The following is a 22,377-nucleotide window of genomic DNA, read 5'->3' as shown; positions in this document are numbered from 1 at the left end:
CAGCTTCTGCCAGTTTATGTGCCATGTGAGATGGAGCTTGTTCCACCGACCATGGATGGAGTGTTTTGCGTGTATAGTCGGGTATAGTCCGTAATGTGGGTAGGATCTGGGCACGAGGTGGGATACACTCCTGACAGGGTGCCAATCCATTGCAGGACACACACACACTACAGGTAATTCGGAATTGAACCCTCGACCCTGGAGGCGCAAACTTGGGAGTGCTAACCACTTAACCTCCATGTCACCCCATACAAACACACTGTTATGAATTCAAGAACTTTTCTTAATTGAACTAAAAATAAAAAAGTCTTACCTCAATTATTTAAAGACATGTAAACTGTATTAGATTTTTGTCAAGTACATCCTTGAGAAGTAATTCATGTCTCTTAAGTCTTTGAAGACATGGATCCAGTACTGTGTATGTTGTCTCCTTAAAAATCCCCACCACTGTTCAATCCTCTAGTTATGTTTCAGAGAGCCAGTCACTTGCACTTCCCTGCGCGTCCATGTGCTTCCATGCTTCTGCCTACACTTTTAAGGAGCACTCATTTAAGTGTACCATTTGCTCCAGTCACTTCTCAAGCTCTACTGTGTGTATGTTGAAACCAAATAAAGACATTCCGTTTTACTCCCGGTTTCTGACGCCTGGAGGGTATCCCAGAAAGCAGGTTATGTGACATACCTGGGTATGTTTAATGGATAACCTCAACTTTCGGTTCCAAAAACGGAGGTAACTTTCTGGGTATGTATGTAACCATAGCAACTGACTCTCTGAAGATAACCTGCTCGGGAGCAGGTTATGTTTCAGTATAACTTCGGCGTGCCCTTTTGATGAGGATCCTGTGGACGTAGAAGCACAAATTATACGAGGTTTTGTTCCTCGGTAGAGGGTTATAAGACCGCGTATTGATGTGTTTGCATAGGCAATTCTGCGTGGGCTCCGGGTTAGTCCAGAGAGGGCATGCGACATTATAGTGGCTTGTGTTGTGCTTCACAATATTGCCACTATAAAAGGAGAGAGCCACCCTCCTTGTATTGAGGAAGATGGCCCAGAGGAAAACCTACAGATTTTAGAGGCCAACAGAGATGGAAGACTTTTGAGAGACAGGATCTGTCAAAATTACTTTTATTAATTTTTTTGCACTGGTCTGCCAGGCAGTTTATTTCTTTATTTCCTGAAAAACAATAAAAGTAAAATTCAATAAAATGTTGTTTTTTATATTGCTTTACACATACATACACATACATACACATACACACACACACGCACACACACACACACACACACACTATATATATATATATATATATATATATATATATATATATATATATATATATATATATATATATATATATATATATATATATATATATAGGCTCCAGAAGGATTACACCTTATTAAATAAGGAATATACATTATTATTTTATAACTAAAGAAATAAATGGCAGGAAAAGTAAACACTTTCATAGTGATATAATATTCAAAAGGATGTAAAAGTCATACTTCATTATTTTGCATTATAATAAAACGGGAGCCAATACCAAATTTGTAATTTAATACACTCACGCATTTACTCTGTCCGTTATTTTTGCCAAGCCAACTCTCTTGCTTTAGCCGATGCAGCTGTATTGCTTCTTTTTAATATTATTGGCTTAAACGCCTTATAAGAGTGCATTAAAACCTCCAACTCTGCCTCTGTGAGCTACGCCACTCTCTTTTTTCCGCTTGAGTTTCCATGGTGACTCGTGAAATTGGCCATCCATTGAAAATGTCTTTATATATGCACCGTGCATGCGCATTACCTCTGGGTAACCAGTTGGAGGTTGATTAAACTAACTCTTCTCAGGTGTTTTGGAACCGACATACTCATGGTATGCCTGTTTGGGGTAAATCAACCCAGAGGTTATGATTTATCAAATGGTAAGTTAACCAAGCTTTCTGGAATACCCCCCTGGTCTATCCATGGTATTATGATTACTTCAAAAAGTAATGTAGCATCTGGATTTTAATTTATGTATCAAAAGTGGATATACCTTCCAAGTTAGTTTCATGTATAAGTCAAGTTAAGTCAATTCAAGAAGCATTTATTGTAATTTCTACCACACACAGTGGTACACAGTGAAAATTAGACGTTTCTTCAGAACACTGGTGCTACACTAAACAACATTGAGCTACAACACACAACATAAAGCTACATAAAGTGAATCGAATGCAACCTCGTGCAAACAGTGCAGACAAAAACCAGTGCAGACAGTCACCACAAAACAGTGTGGGACAAATATTCATAACACAAAACACAAAATATCGCCGACCAGTAAACCTACGGTATATTGATTATACACTACTGTGCAAAGAAGACTATAAAGGACTCTAACCAACTAAGTTTTACACAAATCAAGAAACTTTGCTCTCTTTTGGTTTAACATCAGTTTATTGGGTTTGATGCAGTTCATAAAGCACAAAAAATTGACTTGACATGCTGTCAGAAGCTTCTATAAAGTTGAGAGGCAGGGTTTCCTCCACTTGCGCAACGCTGGCACACTAATGTTTTGTTGCTTTTTTTTATTTTATTTTTTATTAAAATATATTATTATTATTTTATTTAATTTAGCCATGTTTATTATGTTGGCTGACCCATTTTCTGTTTTAATGCTGAGCATGTTTCACAATTAGAAGGATTTAGGAGCACAGCTGCTAAACTTTACTCAAGATTCCTGAAGAGTGGTTGACTAGACATTAGAAGAAAACTGCAAACAAGAGAAACTGAAACAACACAGTGTTTAAAGTAGCATTTTGCTGACAATTAATTCTGTAAGTCTTCACAAAGATGAAGTACTTCAATGCTCTCGTTATCCTAGCTATGCATGCCAATTCACCTGATCCAATATTCAAGGCAATGACATATGCCAATACCTCTTCATCAATTTTAAAGAGCCTGTAACCCATTCAGTTGGGGCACTTATGTGAGAGTCAAGAGGTGAGAGAAAAATAATTCATTTACTCCAGGATAACTGTTTGAGGAGACGTTTAAGGTATGGTATATTTGAAGAATTTTGGGGAGGCACACCGCCACCGGGTTGCTGACCTGCTAAAATAGGGTAGGGTCCCACGAAGCAAGGGGTGAGTTTCCTACAGGCAGCCTTGAGAAGTAAGTCTCAGGTGGCGGGCCTGGCTCTCTGGTGTGTGCTGTAATTCGGAATGGCAGCACGTCATTAACGAATTCCTGGAATATCACCAGCACATTAGTGGGGCCAACTGGCATAACCAGTGTAAGAAAAAATTATCAGGACAACGATGATCGAAATGAAGAAGTTGTTTATAACAGTGTAGCAGTGACAAAATACATTATATAATTTGGGTTCATCGGTGTCGGAATGAACCCAGAACAAACTCTGCCCAGATATTTTGTATTAATCTTCCCTTTGAAGTGTAGATAGGATTTAGCTTTTAAATGTAAATTAGGTTCAAGAAATGAGTAAAGGAACACATAGATGGGTGATACCACTATCGAGCCAGAGGTCAGCAGGTGGAAGTCAATGGTATTTACACCTTTGCTGGTGCCAGCCCCCCAGCAGGTCGGGTTAGGTTATTGTTAAAATGATAATCATGGTCTCGGACACCTTTTGGTTAGAGATAGTCGCTGCCTTTCCCAGACTGATTAAATTAAGATTATTATTAAGATTGATCCAACTGAAATTTTACATCAAGCTGCGTAGCTATTTTTGTGAAATTTAAACTGTTTTACGGATGAGCACAATTTGATATAGCGTGGAGTGGAATCTGGGCTAAGACAGACTGTAAATCTAACACCAGGTATTCTGATTGTCCAGAATAGTGTTAAATGGTGTTTTCCATTTGCCCCCCTTTCAGATTTTTTTTTTAAATGCCAAATTTCTCATGTAAATCTTTAAAGAATGAAGAATTTACACAAAATGTACACAAATCTGTTTTAATTCCAGCTTGATGATGGCCCATTTAAAACATCCTACATATATATTTTATATTTTTTTGCAAAATAAAACCAAAACAAATTTAGTCCCTTGCTCACAAAAACAGGAGTAAATTTCAGCACAATCGCACGCACGTGCACACACAAGAGCAAGGCATGAACACACATGCACTAAAGTAAGGTTTAACAGGATCATTAAGTTTAAGGGTTTACACACATTGCCATTACCTCTTCTTTACACAGTAAGGCTTTACAAAATGCACATAGGACTCTGAGTGGTCATGGCACCTCGACCTTTTGAGGAAGTTTAAACAGGAAGTGTTTGAGTACCTTTTTCTACCTCTTTTCAGTATAAAGCAGAAGGATCCCTACAAAAGATTCTAGGATGTCAGTGGCAGTTTTGGTCAGGTATTGTTTAACCGTAAGTGAACTATTAGCTGAAAATACACCACACACTATATATAAAAGGAGTGAGAGAGAGAGCCACAGCCCACGTGTATGAGAGAGAAAGTGAAGAAATTCCTTCCCGTGTTAAATTGTGATTGAATAAGAGCAGGAAGGAAAGAAGATGAATGGATTTGGCCAATGAGAGGAACATGCCTGAAATGTATATAAAGAATCCATGACCAGCGAAACTTTTGTGCAAGTCATAGGTTCATGGAACCTGTGCTCCTGGTACCAGCTGGGTTTGTGTTGCAGTATTTTCTGACTGCTAATAAACCCCTCTGAATCCATTCTTTATGAATTCATCTGATTATTTTCTCAGTAGTAAATATTCTTTGATCTACTTTATGGTTTAATCTTTAAACCAGCTTTTGTCAATATAGGGCATAAAAGAGAATTTCTTGTATATCATTATTAATGACTCAAGTATAAACCACTCTGACTATATACACATATCTTCATAACAATAATGAAACATTCAACAATGAAAGCCAGAGATAAAATGGAAAAAAATTATAGATAAAAACAGATTCATCCTAGAGTGCATTGTAATTCATTATAAACCATAGTTAAACAATATATAAAAAAAAACAATTTCTGAAAATATATATTTTTTTAAGTTTCAACCCCTCAGACAGTCAACAACCAAAGTATTACACTTAATATTATTTTAGAAGAACTATACTAAATTCTAGTATTAATAGAAGTCAATAATTATGTTTTCACTTAACCACATTGTCACACAAATGCAATTGTACACATTTTAGTTTCCTATAGATTTAAATGAAATGCTTGCATGAACAATTATAATGAATACGAAAAATAGCAACAAAAACAAAAATATTTCTCCATCCACAAAAACGTATATACAGCATTGTACAGCAGAAACATCCTGTTTTATATAGATGAAGTTTGTTTACTTCCCTATTACTGCATTCTGGATGTTGAATTTATCAGTCTGAACTGTCAAATAAAAAGAATGTCATCAATAAGAATATTAGTTATTACATATATTGTAAGTTATTCCAGGTACATGTGGATTAAATGTCAGGGAATTTAATTGGTTATTACATTATGAATGTGTCTCAAAATAATCTGTGTTAATATAATTAACAATTACCAATTGTCTTATGATCACCACAGGCTTAAGATTCTCTGCAGAAAAATAATCGTATTAATAACAACCCACATATACACAATGCAATTAACACTGTTCTTAGAATACTACAAAATAAAGCATTGTGTGTATGTGACAAATATTTTCACAGATTTATTTACTTTTTCACTCTAGACATTAATAAAAAAAAAATGTACAGAAAAAAATAATACAGAATACAGCATTACTTAACAAAGGGCTTTCAGCCTCTCAGACAATACAATATATTTAATCTGGTGGTGTATCTAAGACTAGTATTTTATAAGCAAAGTCTTAACACCAAATATTGACTTTGACAGAGTTCTTTTTTTGTTTAGTTTATTACTGTTTACTTTTCTTTAATATAGAAAAATTTAATTTCATTCAAAATATATTTGAAGGCAGCTTTTCTTAACAGGATTTGCAAATGTTTTGACTCACCAGTAACCTTTACCCAGAGTGCATCACTGTAGTGTGTGTAGTAGACTGGGTTTCCTCTTCCAGCTCTGCACCTGTACTGACCTCCACCAGAGACATTAACTGATCTGATGGTGTAGGAGTGTGTTTCAGTCTCAGTTTCACGGCTCTGTGTGTCTTTGCAGATCATGAGATTTCGGGTGTAATAACTTTTTCACATGTTTTATATGTAGGTGTTTCATCTTCAGGTTTCACCTTCACCTTCATTCAATTAAATTATCATTTTACATTTGTGTTTTTTTATATATTAATTTTATGTTTACATTTCACCTGATCATCTCAAAATCTGGGCAAACAATTTTGGCAACTATTACAGTCCAGGTTGTTGCAGCAGAGACAACAAATAATAATCAGTACAATTTGAAGTAATTCATTTCACATTGAGTGTTTAGATACTAAAGATATTAAAATCTATATATATGTATATATAAATCACCTTGAGCTCGTCCAGATTGAATCAATGAAATAAGCACTAAAAGGTAAGAGGAACAAAGATTATGATGTAACAATGTTTTTTTTTTTTTTTTTTTTTTTTTTTTAAAGAAGCATAAGGAGAACAATGTCACACTGTATACTTTGTCAAAAAAAAAAAAAAAAGTTTCACTTCAGCTGCAAGAAAATGCATTTGCCTGTTTCAATAATGAATGGTGTTAACAAACAGCTATAGTCTTGTTAATTAAATGCGGTGGGGTGCGGTGGGGTGCTGGGGTGGGGGGTTGTATGTAAGTAAGAACATGTAAACATAAAATAAAATAAAAAAATGATTGAACACAAAAAAAAAAAAAAAACAAGAAAAAAATACAAGATAGTCATAACCATAAATATCAATATTATATATACAGTGAGGAAAATAAGTATTTGAACACCCTGCTATTTTGCAAGTTCTCCCACTTAGAAATCATGGAGGGGTCTGGAATTGTCATCGTAGGTGCATGTCCACTGTGAGAGACATAATCTAAAAAAAAAAATCCAGAAATTACAATATATGATTTTTAAACTATTAATTTGTATGATACAGCTGCAAATAAGTATTTGAACACCTGTCTATCAGCTAGAATTCTGACACCCAAAGACCTGTTAGTCTGCCTTTAAAATGTCCACCTCCACTACATTTATTATCCTAAATTGATGCACCTGTTTGAGGTTGTTAGCTGCATAAAGACACCTGTCCACCCCATACAATCAGTAAGAATCCAACTACTAACATGGCTAAGACCAAAGAGCTGTCCAAAGACACTAGAGACAAAATTTTACACCTCCACAAGGCTGGAAAGGGCTACGGGGAAATTGCCAAGCAGCTTGGTAAAAAAAAGTCCACTGTTGGAGCAATCATTAGAAAATGGAAGAAGCTAAACATGACTGTCAATCTCCCTCGGACTGGGGCTCCATGCAAGATCACACTTTGTGGGGTCTCATTGATCCTAAGAAGGGTGAGAAATCAGCCCAGAACTACACGGGAGGAGCTGGTCAATGACCTGAAAAGAGCTGGGACCACTGTTTCCAAGGTTACTGTTGGTAATACACTAAGACGTCATGGTTTGAAATCATGCATAGTACGGAAGGTTCCCCTGCTTAAACCAGCACATGTCCAGGCACGTCTTAAGTTTGCCAATGACCATTTGGATGATCCAGAGGAGTCATGGGAGAAAGTCATGTGGTCAGATGAGACCAAAATAGAACTTTTGGGTCATAATTCCACTAAACGTGTTTGGAGGAAGAAGAATGATGAGTACCATCCCAAGAACACCATCCCTACTGTGAAGCATGGGGGTGGTAGCATCATGCTTTGGGGGTGTTTTTCTGCACATGGGACAGGGTGACTGCACTGTATTAAGGAGAGGATGACCGGGGCCATGTATTGCGAGATTTTGGGGAACAACCTCCTTCCCTCAGTTAGAGCATTGAAGATTGGTTGAGGCTGGGTCTTCCAACATGACAATGACCCGAAGCACACAGCCAGGATAACCAAGGAGTGGCTCTGTAAGAAGCATATCAAGGTTATGGCGTGGCCTAGCCAGTCTCCAGACCTAAACCCAATAGAGAATCTTTGGAGGGAGCTCAAACTCCGTGTTTTTAGCAACAGGCCAGAAATCTGACTGATCTAGAGAAGATCTGTGTGGAGGAGTGGGCCAAAATCCCTCCTGCAGTGTGTGCAAACCTGGTGAAAAACTACAGGAAACGTTTGACCTTTGTAATTGCAAACAAAGCCTACTGTACCAAATATTAACATTGACTTTCTCAGGTGTTCAAATACTTATTTGCAGCTGTATCATACAAATAAATAGTTAAAAAATCATACATTGTGATTTCTGGATTATTTTTTTTTTAGATTATGTCTCTCACAGTGGACATGCACCTATGATGACAATTTCAGACCCCTCCATGATTTCTAAGTGGGAGAACTTGCAAAATAGCAGGGTGTTCAAATACTTATTTTCCTCACTGTATATATATATATATATATATATATATATATATATATATATATATATATATATATATATATATATATATATATATATATATATATATATATAATACTCACTCCGTACCAGAAATAAGATTTGTTGCATAAAAAAGCTAAAGAATCCAAGAATCGCCTAACACTAGCATTATGGATTCTTTAGTATTTTATGTCCAGCTTTAAGAATTTCTCTTTAAAGTCGAAAATCCTGACAATTCCACATATTGAGGGCGTGAATGAATGAAGAATGGAAGAAATGAAAACATCTGTTAAAGTTGGCTGAAATAAGTAGATAATTTAGAAAATTGTATATAAAACGCACGCACGCACACACACACACACACACACACACACACACACACACACACACACACACACACAAATCTGTATTACCAAAATGAGGTCTAACACATGAAAACTATTTCATAAAATTTTATTTAATCAATTAAATGTGTGGCAATTGAATCAATATAATAAAAAACGTTTATTGAATTAATTTGATTTGTACTGTTTTATTTTAAAAAATTATTATTAAATATTATTTTAACCAAACAGGCATTTACTTCAAACACACACTGAAGTCTAGACAATTTCCTAATCACATATTTATCCTCATTACACGGGACATTAGACATCATTTGAGCCTTTTTAAATCACTATTAACTCTGATGAAGACAAAGAAAACATTTACTTACACATCGTCACACAGAGTGGACAGAGCTCCATCCTGTCAAACCGATGGTCAACTAACTAATGAGTGGTCTGTGTTAAAGCTGTTACACTTCCTTTAAACAAGAATTCCATTCAGGTGCAGTTTGAAGTCAATTTGCAGAAGTTTATATTCTGCCCCATGACCAGTATGTGGTCTGTGTAGACTATATAAAACAGCTAGGGAAAATCTTTTTTTCTTCTCATTAATATGGTTAAAATTGCACTTAGTTCTAGGTTAGTGGGTATTTTAGGCATAATATTATGAATTATTAATAGTAATGTGCAGCAGGTAGCAGTTCACACATCACCTGGTTTATTATTCATGTTAACTCTGCAGCACAGACTACAATAATCACAAAAATAGCATGGGTATGAGTTAATAGAAGTCTGATGTAATGCTTAGATTGTTTAATTTAAGGCATTTGATTCCTTTTGGCTATATACAGGTAAAGATCAACCACTATTGCTATTGTTAAACACACACACATGCTCATACAAAAACACACACATTTTAGTTTTGTCTTTGTGAACAGAAAGTGCTCTGATGCTATAGGCTTTGTATTGTGTAAAATAAATCTTATAGGTATGTACCCACACCTTCTCACTGCTCACTCTGGTCTACTCCATGTCTGTAATGAAGCAAAGGGCAATGGAGGCGTACATTCAGGAGGCATTTCAATTGAGATATATCCAACCAGGTCAGGTTTAACAGGGTGCTCTCTGTTTTATCATCCTTATGTTCCTCAACCATTACAAGCAAATAAACAGCTTTAGTAACACTGTTTCTACCCGCTTCAATTATTTTTGTGCTTTCAAATAGATTTTTCAGTTTACACAAAACACAGATGGCCCTGTTATACCAGCTGTTTGGAAAACAGTAAGTGGTGTTGGTGAAATTGACTTGAGTAAAAAAAAATGATCGTTCAGCCATCTCTAGAGCAGGGCCCAGCTGTCACAGTTATATAGTCAACTAATTCCATGTTACTTATGCTAGTCATACCAGGTTTCATGCCAATTACATGCCACCAGCTACCCTTCCATCACCTCTGGACATTGGTTATACAATGTTTGTACTTGAGTGTGAATGTACACATAGTATGTCCTACATTGAACAGGAATCCCATAGATGCCATCCCTTAATATGTATTAATAAATTAAATGAAGGTCCTCACAATAGATCAGAATAGATGTCAATCAAATAAACTTTTTAATTTTCTGACAAAATTGATATTGCTATTATGTGAATTAGTCAGATATTTTAATGAAATTAAGTTATTAGTGAATGATTTAACATTTTATGCATCTCACAAGTGATAAATGCTTGTTAAAATAAAATAAGCTGTTGGACACTTTTATATTTCTGGTTTCTGTGTGCCTTGGCCTTTAGAAGCTACAAATTAAGTTATTATGTTCTTATTCACCCCTTATTGCACAAGCTGCTGACTTCAGCTCAGTGTTTAAGGCTCTGTGTTACTGATCAGAAGGTTGAGGGTTAAAGCCCCAGTATTGCCAAGATGCCACTCTTGGGCCCTTGAGCGAGAGCCTTAATCCTCTGTGCTCCAGGGGGCTGTATCATGGCTGACTCTGCACTTTGACCCCAGCTTCCTAACATGGGATATGCAAAGAAAGGATTTCACTGTACTGTAATGTATGTGACAAATAAAAAGCAGCTTTTTTTCAGCATAACACAAATGCTTGGATCAACAGAAAAATAGACCATGGACAGTTTTATAGACACACATAAATTCAGAACCAAAGAAATATTGGTATTTCTGAATGACACCACAGCCTGCAAACATGGCTGCCCTCGACACCATCTTCAAACACACACTCACAGGTTCATAATGACCCTCATAATGATCAGTCACATCTGTTTCCAATTACACCTTCATTACAGCCAGAGTTTCAATGGAGTCTCATTCATCCAGCTCCCTGTGAGGTAATATGTTATATGTGACTCTGTTCTCTAGCAAGCTTTTGTTCTCTGTAATGTTTTCCTGGTGTTTGGTCTTTTCTGTATAGTTTATGTTATGTTGTCTTGCTCATAAACTGACCCAATTTTACATTTACAATATTTGGATTATCATTTGGATTTGGCAGCCTGCTTTGAAATAAATGTCATCTTACTTATTTGTAATTGCACCTGCCATATTCATCATTACATGGCAATGATCAAGTGTGTTTATGGTTTAAACATTTGTATTAAACATGGTGCACATTGGCTTAAAAATATTGAATAAGTTGTCCTACAAAAAATTATATCAGAATTTATTATTTTAAACACATTATATCCTGGATGATAAAGACAATTTCAAAGGAATAAAAGAAACATGAATCTTCTCATTTAAAAACATTTAAAACAGAGCCATAAGTAAATTAAAAACTGTATACCAGTTAGTACCATGAACGTCACACATGACACACACACTTCCTCTTATGTTTCATGAGAAAAAAATAACATTCATCTATGATTTAAGTCTAAAAAAGAATCATGAGCTTAAACTTGACATCATAACTCATCATTGTAGTTAAGACATAACTACCACAAAATAACAATTATTAAATCTTGAATAGCATTTTTACATAAACAAACAAAACAATATCCGTTCACTTTGTTAAGGATTGTTTACAAAAACTAAAGGCCAAATACAAAGATAAATAAAATGAAACCCTAACAAAGATTTAAAAAAAACTAGATACTTACATCACACTTCAACCAAACACTTTAATAATCGATTGATCATGTACTCATCAACTCAAAATTCATAAGAAATAGAGAACATTCATCAAAAATTAAAGCCCATGTCAAAATCATTAGCTAGAATATGACTCATGCTTAGAAGAGAACGCCACAACTCATCATTATTCTGGCACCAAGGTGGTGGATTGAACTTCCCCTAGATCTCCAAACAGCAGTCAAACCTTCATGCGACGAGTAAAGACCAACCTCTTCCTGAAACACTTAAACTAACACTTTTCCAGGTTTGCCTTGTCTTTTAAAAAAATAAATAAATAAAAAAGTTTGTAATCTAGCGTACCAGTGTAGATCTATTCATTGATAGAGACTCAAAGCACTTTTGTACATTGCTCTAAAAAAGGTGTCTGCTGAATGCCATAAATGTATAGCTCGGGGTTTCGACCAACCGGCAATTGTACAGGGCCCTGCTTCCCAGACTAACAGCTATGTGTTAACATGTCGGGGCAGACAGTACACAAGAAATCGACGTCTCCTTCTCCATGTACAAGAGCCTGCACCTACGAAGTGTGCAGAGGATGATTATAGCCCTTTTTCACCAGCTTCACTCCTACAACCCACCTGTCATCTGCACTGTTGCCATCTGAGTGAAGCACCTGCCACTGTCACTGCTGCACCCACTGCCCAGCCTTTAGTGACTTGTTCAGGGCTAGTCAGTCACCCCAACCCACATTATCAGGATTATTCAACTAGTTAAAGACATTTATTGACATTTAATGTTTAGTTGGTAATTATTAGGTTAAGAGAAGGGACAGAGTTGTTAAATGTTTGAGGTTTAAGGTTGGCGATATGCGTGAGTAGGCGGGGGTTCTGAGGTAAGGTGAGGAACACTGACAGACAGAAGGAATAATAAAAAAAAGGCACACCGTTCTGTTACACAATCCTATGCTGTGTGGTATCCGTTCTTGACACAATATACACAAGTGTTCTGTAGAATAAAACTTCTAATCACAACCATGATACACTATGTAGCAGAAATTACTGTGAAACAGTACAGTTTAAATAAATATAGTATTCAATGATTTGCAACTCTCAACAAATATTTTATACTCAAAAGAACATAGAGAACATGTCAAATGTTTAAACTGAGGAAATGTACCATCTGTACTACTGGGACCGAGGCAACAAAAGGCTGGAGTTTAAAAAGAAAATAATTATGACTTAATATCTCATGATTATGACTTACTAACTCATAATTATGATATCCTGATCTCATAATTATGACTTACTACCTCATTATGGCTTAGTATCTCATAATTACAAATTATTATCTCATAATTAGGACTTAGTATCTCACAATTATGAGATAAGTTGGGGGCAGTCTGTGGCATGGGAGCGTTTTAGCGCATAACACCGGATCTGACATCACTGCATTTTTTTTCTTGGAAGCGCCTCATTGCGCAACAATGGAGATGTAGCAGATATCATATGGTTTAGCTTGATGACTGTATATGTTAGTGTTAAGATGGTTTTCTAAACACATTCTTTTTATCTGTTCAGTGTCTATAGGATATCTACAATGTGAGTATGTGAGGTATACAGGAAGTCTTTGTCTGGGCTCACACATCTCCGGTTATTATCTCCGGTCTTCTTACCCAATCAGGAACAGTTTTGGCTCAGGTTTTTTTCCAGTGTGTGTGTATACACTTGTCTGTTATCTGCATTAAACTAAAGAAAAACATATGTGCCATATGCTGTGTGCTGTGTGATTCTTTCCTGATCAGAAAAGGCACCACGGGCATCATAGATCGCATGGAAAAACTCTCCAAGAATTAAGTTTTGTTTGGTCATAATAAAAATCTAACAGTATATTAGTTTAATTAGCTACTGGACATTTCCTCGCTGACCTGCTCCTCCTGCTAATTAATTTAGTTACGGTAAGTCTTTCTTCAGTTAACAGATACGGGGCATTAACTATTATTATTATTATTATTATTATTATTATTATTATTATTATTATTATTATATTTTAACATCTGAGGATTTTATCATTTTTGTTACTATTATGATTACGATTATTATATTTTAACATTGACTACTAATATGTTACAGATTCTGACTGTCCACTAAAAAGTTTGTTTTATCAAGAGGACAGACAGAATGTGTAACACATATTAGTAGTCAATAAAAATATAATAATAATAATAATAATAATAATGTCCAGTATCTAATTGAACTAATATACAGTATTTAAGTTAAATCATATGATATCTGCTACATCTTCATGGTTGTGCAATGAGGCGCTTCCGAGCAAAAAATGCAGTGACGTCAAATCTGGTGTTATGCGCTAAAACGCTCCCCTGCCACAGACTGTCTCCACTTATCTCATAATTATGAGATACTAAATCACAATTAGGATATCAGGATCTCATAATTATGAGATACATAGTAATAATTATAAGATGAGAAGTTAGATGAGATATTAAGTCATAATCATGAGATCCTTTCTGTGTTGTTTTTTCCCTCTTTGTGAATGCAATGCGCTTCCGAGGTCAGTAACATGATTGGGTATAAAAACTATAGATTAAAGAGGCATGTATATATATACGGTGGCTGAGAACTGCAAAAGACATTAACAAATCAGACAAATTAACGAATTAGAAAACACTAACAAAATCCGAAAACAATATAACAAATGCAAAAATTTAAATCACAAATCCGAAAACAAAATAACAAATTCCCAAACACAACGACAATTCAGACAAACCGGAAGAGGTAGGTATAGTTTGTGAATGGAACACTTACCGATCATTGGACGGGACACCTGCCATTCAAGATATACAGGAAGTACAAATCTTATAACTTTGTTTCTTGTACATGTGTAAAGTTCTCCGTTTACTTTAAAAAAAAATTATTTGGATTAGTGTACCTTTAAATAACAAAAATAACAGAAGTAAACATTAGCAAGCAAGGAGACACTGTTGTACTTCCTGTATATCTTGAATGACAGGTGTCTCTTCCAATAATCGGTAAGTGTTCCAGTCACAAACCTATACCTACCTTTTCTGGTTTTTCTGACTTGTCTTTGTTCTTTCGGATTTGTTTTTTTGTTCGCACGCACACACACACACACACACAAGCAGTTGTCACCGAGCGTTCGTGTAGGGTTCGCCTAAACACTTTATATTGAGTAAAAAAAAACAATAAACGAGATTATCCAAACTCTTCACCACTTTATTAAACAGCATAACCTTCAGCCAGAAGTCACCGACACTTTAGCACCCCCAAGTGCGCATGTCCATTACCTATCTATGGCAAGCCCCGAGGGAAAAAATGGATTACACACACAATGAGCACCAGTCGATCCAGAATTAGTACAGCATAACAAAAAAAACTAAAATCACAGACCATAAACAGCAATGTATGATGAACATAAAACAAAGCACGGAACCATATGACAACATCCACTTAAACTGAGGAAAACAGTCATACTAATACAGAACAAAATCCTGCAAATGGCCAGGAGGTCTACAAACTCTCCCAGTCCTACTAAAGCTTGGCTCTAGCCTTCCAACCGAACACTGTGAGTCCGCCAAAGCATCCAGATCTTTTTGGGAAGGAACAGAGTCCTCCCTATCGGCGACATCAGATCCCATGGGAAATGGTCCAGGCTGTGACAAGGGGGAAAAGGGCAATGTGTACGGCCATACCCTGTCATAATGCACTACTTGAGCCCTCTCAGCATTGTCAAAGGGGTTTACAATCCGGTAAGTCAGTCCAGGTTCACCACATGAATCCATGACTTGCACAATTTTATAAGGTCCCTTCCAATGGGGTGCCAGCTTCATGCGACTCTCCACCGGGTTGTGGCGCCACACCATGGCACCTACATCATAAGGTTGGTGATGCATGGAAACGTCATGGTACAATTTCTGACGGTCATAAGCTGCCTCACTATGCATCCACTAAAGGCAGAGTTCAGTTTCATCAGCAGTGAAAGAACAAACTCGCCATGTGTCACTGCTATCTGTGAGTCAAGACCACGGGTGGGCAACAGTACATTGACGGGAACTCGTGCTTCCCGACCGTGGGTCAAGAAGAAAGGAATGAAATGAGTGCTGGAGTGAGCCGTGGTATTGTAAGCGAACGCCACATGTTTCACATAATCGTCCCACTCCCCTCCATAAGTCAAAAGTGTCTTAGCCAGTTGATCAATCAGAGTCCGATTAAAGCGCTCAACCATGCCGTCTGATTTCGGGTGGTAAGGTGTGGTGCGAGTCTTTTTAATGTTCAAAAGACGGCAGAGTGTCTGAACCACTTCCGCCTCAAACTGACAACCTTGATCTAAGTGCAAAGTCTCTGGTACGCCATGAAGCAGAACATAGTCCTCAAACAGACATTGTGCCACCATCTGTGCAGACTGGTTAGGTAAAGCATACAAATTGACAAATTTGGTGAAATAGTCCTCGACCACCAGCACATACCGGTTATCTTTTGAAGTGGCAGGCAGCTCCAAGATGTCCATAGCCACTCTTTCAAACGGCGCACGGTGGGCTGGAACAGGACTACGCCGCGTCTGACATGCCTTGCACTGCTCACACCATGCTTTGATATCCTTGTACATGGAAGGCCAGTAACAAAATTGTCTCGCCCATTCCCACACCCGCTCAGAAGAGAAATGGGCAGAAGCTGGTGCACCATGCAGCTGTAAAAGAATGTCAGATACCAGAGCAGAGGGAACAACTATTTGAACCACCGGTTTACCCGTGTTTGGGCAGAAAACTGAATGGCATAACAGTCCATCAACAATAGAAAGATGATTAAATTCAGTCCAGAACTTACGTAAGCGCCAAGAAGCTCCCTGTAACCTCCGCCTGGGCGGTCTTATGGATTGAGCCACCCAGCCCAACACAGCCGAAATATCAGGGTCAGCATGCTGCATAGCCCTAATGTCCGATACAGAGTATGACAAAGTATTAATATGAGACCCGCTGTCTGAATCACTTAGTGAGCCCACGGCAGCCCCGTCACCAGTAGAATCAGAGACATCAGAGGAACCTGGAATGTCAGTGTCCATTCAAGCAGAACTCACCACGTTCACATCCAGTCCTCCCTTACCACTTGGCTCCGCCTCACTCAGGCTGGACGACTCAGGGCGGCGAGAAAGCGCATCCCATGACAATGTCCGTCTTTGTGTACAATGACCCAATTCAAAGGGTCAAGCTCCAGGATCCATCTACCTCTTCTGCCTGTTGGATCGTCATCAATGGACATACGCCGAAGCGCTAAGAGCAGACGGTGGTCTGTGATAATGGTAAATGCAGTAAGTCCTATGTAATGCTTAAACTCCCTTACTGCCCACACAACAGCCCACAACTCACGATCAAAGGTGGACCAACGCCTCTGCGTGGAAGTCAGTGTCCAGGTGGCATACGCGACAACACGTTCCAGTCCATCTCTGTCCTGGGCAAGAACTGCACCGACTGCTAAGTTGGGCGCACCGGTGTAAATTTTAAAAGGTACACTGAAGTCAGGCAATATCACTACAGGGTCAGATGACAACACACTTTTCAAATGGTTAAATGACGTGTCACATTCAGGAGTCCACACAAAGGGGACATTCTTCCCAACAAGTTGGTTCAGCGGAGCAGCAAGTTTGGAAAAACCCTTAACAAAGCGTCTGTAATAGGAACAAAGTCCCACAAAGGCTCTCACCTCAGAAGGAGAATGGGGAACTGGCCAAATCAAGACTTTCTCAGTGTTCTTAGGGTCAGGCTGGAGACCCTTTCGAGAGACTACATGGTCCAGAAAAACCACATGATCTCTGGCAAGGTGGCATTTGCCTGGATTCAGTCTCAACCCAGCAGACTGGATTCTTGAAAACACGTCCTTGAGGCTCAACAGATGTTCTGCAAATGTTTTGTTATAAATTAAAATGTCATCGAGATATACCATGCAGATGTGCCACGGGAGCCCTCTGAGAACTAGCTCCATCAAACGTTGAAATGTGGCAGGAGCGTTGCAAAGACCCATTGGCATGGACCGCCACTGATAGAGCCCTTGTCCCGTAGTAAAGGCCGTCTTCTCTCGATCCTCCTCTGCAACTTCCACCTGCCAGTAACCGTTAGAGACATCCAGCGTGCTATACCACATCGCGCCTGCTAACGCGTCTAAGGTGTCATCCACACAAGGCAGGGGATGCGAGTCTTTAATAGTCACACTGTTCAAGCGTCTATAGTCCACACAAAAACGCCAGGCGCCACACTTCTTCCTTACTAAAACAACTGGTGATGCCCATGGGCTACAGCTTTCCTCAATAACGCCATCTGCTAACAGGCCAGCCACTTGTTTCTCTTTCCTGGGGCTGCACGGTATGCACGCTGCTTAATAGGTGCTTGCTCACCCGTTCTGATGTGATGTTTTACAAGTTTACATTTACTGCCATCCCGTTGGACAAGCTGAAAATATCGTTGTACTCCAACAGTAATGAAGAAAGTGAAGCTTTCTCAGACTCAGAAATAGGTGACTCATCCAGCGACACAGGAGGGATATCACTGGGAAAGGACACTGTTCCTATATCCACAGGAGCATGGAATGGCTGAACATCTGAGTCATCAACTGGGTAAAATTCACCCAGGTGCATGTCCTCCTTCAAGAAAATGTCCTGCCCGGTAGGGTTTAAGATCCGAGCTTTAGTAAGTCCATTGTGAACTGTCCCTACCATGTGAGCAACAACTAGGCTGGAAGAATCTGCCACATTTGGGTCCAGATATCCAACAAAGTCACTCGTTAAGCGAGCTGTATTAGGCAAGCATACTTAAACAGGCACCACAGACTCACTGAGTGGAGGTAAGGTCATAGCAGTGGCCAGCGAAACATTGCAGCACCTGGGAACAAAGTCTTTGCTGGTAAGGAGAGGAACTGAGATGTCCCGCAGTTGTAGCTTAGCACAGCTGAGGTCCAATAAAGTATGATTCCTCAATAGAAAGTCCCAGACTAGCAATACAGTTTGTGTGGTCTCTCTCAGCACATGAAACACATGCTGCCATAACTCAGTGCCCAGCTGAAACGTTATTGTGATAGTACCTAATGTATCTAGCATTTGTCCATTCACAGGACGGGCCGCCACATAGTAGAGTAGCCATCGTTAAAACTGTCCTTCTGAGAGCCCTCAGGTAGTACTGCTGGTGTTTGGGCCGCAACATCAGCTACTGTCCATTTCCCGGCACACTGCAACGTTCTGCTCTGCCAGGAGACATGAATCGCACGCTCCTTTTCCTTGAATCATTCTCATAACTGGTCCATCTACGAGCGGGGCTGGGGCTGCGTCTAGCAGGGGAGCGAGCAGCGTATGAGTTGTTATAATCACGAACATTCATACATGGTGTATGTTCATCACTGCGTTGGAACATTTTAATCTCAGTCTCAGGTCTCTGTGCACTGTCAAAAACACGTGACTGGCATCCACGGCCCCCGCAGACACACTGGCACCTACCATTAGACCGAGAGCTCCACTCCACTCATTCGTCACTCCCGAACTCGCACCGGATTTCAGTCTTTGGTTTTTCTCACCTAAACGCCTTTGCTCCATCCTCATATCTCTCATTTCTCCTGTTAAAATTCAATAAAGTCTGTTACATCATCTTATTGATTATTCACTATGTGTGTGTGTGCGCGCGTGTGTGTGTGTGTGTGTGTGTGTGTGTGTGTGTGTGTGTGTGTGTGTGTGTGTGTGTGTGTGTGTGTGTGTGTGTGTGTGTGAATAATAGAAAATTATAATGGATTTGTGGCCCCGTCTTGAGGCCACAAAAAGACTTACAAATACATACAGATAAACTAGAAAAGCAATAAGAAAATCAAACAGTTAATAATCAATACAATGAAAAAACTGCTTTATGTAATGTATGAATATAATAAACAAAGGAAAGAAATAGAACAGAAAGATTAAACAGATGACAAAAAGCTCTTCTTTATTTAAAGCACTGTAATGGAATATGTATTGGAAGGTGATAATGTTTAACATTCAGCTCTGCCAGGCAATTAGACATCTATGCATCTATGCTCAGGACTACAGTTTGCATCACCATCACTGCACACCTCGACATTGTTTTGCTGTAATAAATGGACATTCGGTGCCACCCAGATGAGGATGGGTTCCCTCTTGAGTCTGGTTCCTTTCAAGGTTTCTTCCTTATGCCTTATCTGAGGGAGTTTTACACCGAGAAGAATTATCTGGTGCTTTGGGTGACATCTGCCAATTCCTATCCTTTTTGCACAGACTTAGATATGGGTCATAGGGAGTAACTATATATTGACTGAGATGAGGCACATGGAAGCATAAACCAGATCAAAACAATCTTTCATGAAGGCCACATAAAACCTCAGCCACACAGAATGCTTGGGTTTAAGCATTTTCTTTATAAGTAATAAATAAAAAATATTGCACTATTGCACAATTGTAATGTGTGTGTGCTTTACTTCTAAGGAAGCTTTCTAAAAAAAGGCGTGTTGAAGGAACAGGTTCCAACAGGTTCCACAAATCAATGCAAACAAATCTGAAAGTGTGGACACGGAAACGTTATCTTTTGTTGTCTTACGGAAATATAAACCAATAAAATGAGTGAGTATTTTGACTTTAAAAAAAAACATTTATGTATTAAGTTCTCCTGGTGTAAATTATTCAATTGTTTTCTTCTAAAACTGACGCACTGATCTGATCATCTGACTTTCAGGGCTGTTGTTAAGAGTGTTTTTTCTGATTTTCCCCCGCATTATGGAATCTCAATCAGGTATGAAACCTGTATGTGTGTGTGTGTGTGTGTGTGTGTGTGTGTGTGTGTGTGTGTGTGTGTGTGTGTGTGTGTGTGTGTGTTTGTGTGTGTGTGTGTGTGTGGTAGCTACTTGGATTTAAAGCTTGTTTTACCACTTATTTTACCACCAGGTTTGTGTGCTTAGTGGAGTTATAAAATTTTGGTTTTAGAGAAACTGAACTCTGGATTGTTACAACTTATTTATACAGTTTATTTTAAAAAATCCAAAAGCTCCACTAAGGCTAAAATGTTGTTCGGTTGATATAAAATAATCACTTTTATGGTGTTACTGCCTGCATTTTAAACAAAACAAAAGAAGTGAAGTTGTTCCTGCTTGATAACTTTGCAATCAGCAAACAGAGAACACTTGTATTCTTCCAGATTTGTAAAAAAAAAAAACAATGAATGTAAGAAAATTTAAAGACAAGCTTAAACTGTTTGTACCATTCTAGAAACCTGTCCCCAAATGTTATATGTATAATTGGCAATTGAGCTATGCTAAAAAGTAAAATTAAACTTCTGAGGGTCCTGGAGAATGCAAAACAAGAAGTTAAATTTTTCAACCTGTTGTAACTGAAACCCTCTAGGTACATAAAGTACATTAACAACCCACCAGAGTTTATTTTTTAACCTATTTCTATACATCCTTAAATATTATTATTATTATTATTATTATTATTATTATTATTATTATTATTATTATTATTATAATTATTATTATTATTGGTAGGACAATGCTGAGGATGGAGCTGCCAGGAAGGAGGAAATGAGGAAGGCCAAGGAGAAGGTTTATGGATGTGGTGAATGAAGACATGCAGGTAGTTGGTTTGAAAGAGGCAGATGTAAACAACAGGGGGGTATGGAGATGGATGATCTGCTCTGGCAACCCCTAATGGGAAAAGCCGAAAGAAGAAGAAGAAGAAGAAGATAATTATTGTTATTATGAATGTGGGTGTTGTTTGTTATTATTATAGTCTTCTTTTTCTTCTTCTTTCGGCTGCTTTCATTAGGGGATACCACAGTCGATCATCCGTGTCCATAATACTCTACATCTGCCTCTTTCAACCCAACTACCTGCATGTCTTCCCTCACCACATCCATAAACCTCCTCCTTGGTCTGACTCATTTCCTCCTTCCTGGCAGCTCCATCCTCAGCATTCTTCTATCGATGTCCCCCCTCTGCACATGTCTAAACTATCTCAATCACACCTCCCTCACCTGTCTTCAAAACGTCCTACATGCTCTTCTTCTTCTTCTTTCGGCTGCTCCCATTAGGGGTTGCCACAGCGGATCATCCGTCTCCATACCACCCTGTCCTCTACATCTGCCTCTTTCACACCAACTACCTGCATGTCTTCCCTCACCACATCCATGAACCTCCTCCTTGGCCTTCCTCTTTTCCTCCCACCTGGTGGCTCCATCTTCAGCATTTTTCTACCAATATAATTTATGTCCCTTCTCTGCACATGTCCAAACCATCTCAAGCTCGCCTCCCTCACCTTGTCACCAAAACATTCTACATGTGCTGTCCCTCTAATAAACTCATTTCTAATCTTGTCCATCCTCATCACTCCCAACGAAAACCTTAACATCTTCAGCTCTGCTACCTCCAGCTCCACCTCCTGTCTTTTACTCAATGCACTGTCTCTAATCCATACAACATCGCAGGTCTCACCACAGTCCTATAA

General features: G+C 38.4%; 1 protein-coding gene across 4 annotated transcripts in view; it reads left to right on the top strand.

Annotated features, from left to right (window-relative positions):
* LOC310726840 (butyrophilin subfamily 1 member A1-like) overlaps positions 1-22,377 on the top strand; it is an 88,799-nt gene that overhangs the window by 9,401 nt on the left and 57,021 nt on the right. The window contains exons 1-2 of one of the 4 annotated variants that reach the window (XM_083542831.1): positions 20,365-20,499; positions 20,612-20,668. The exons of the other annotated variants lie outside the window; for them this stretch is intronic. Of the exons in view, the coding sequence (XP_083398957.1) occupies positions 20,496-20,499; positions 20,612-20,668 (61 nt within the window). The 5' untranslated portion in view covers positions 20,365-20,495. Of the gene's footprint in view, positions 1-20,364; positions 20,500-20,611; positions 20,669-22,377 lie in introns of those variants that run through there. 4 annotated transcript variants of the gene reach the window in all.

The sequence above is a fragment of the Silurus aristotelis genome (genome assembly GCF_946808225.1).
Source record: "Silurus aristotelis genome assembly, chromosome: 5".
NCBI lineage: Eukaryota > Metazoa > Chordata > Actinopteri > Siluriformes > Siluridae > Silurus > Silurus aristotelis.
The sequence above is the reverse complement of the archived record's forward strand: the minus strand, read 5'-3'. Positions and strand labels throughout refer to the sequence as shown.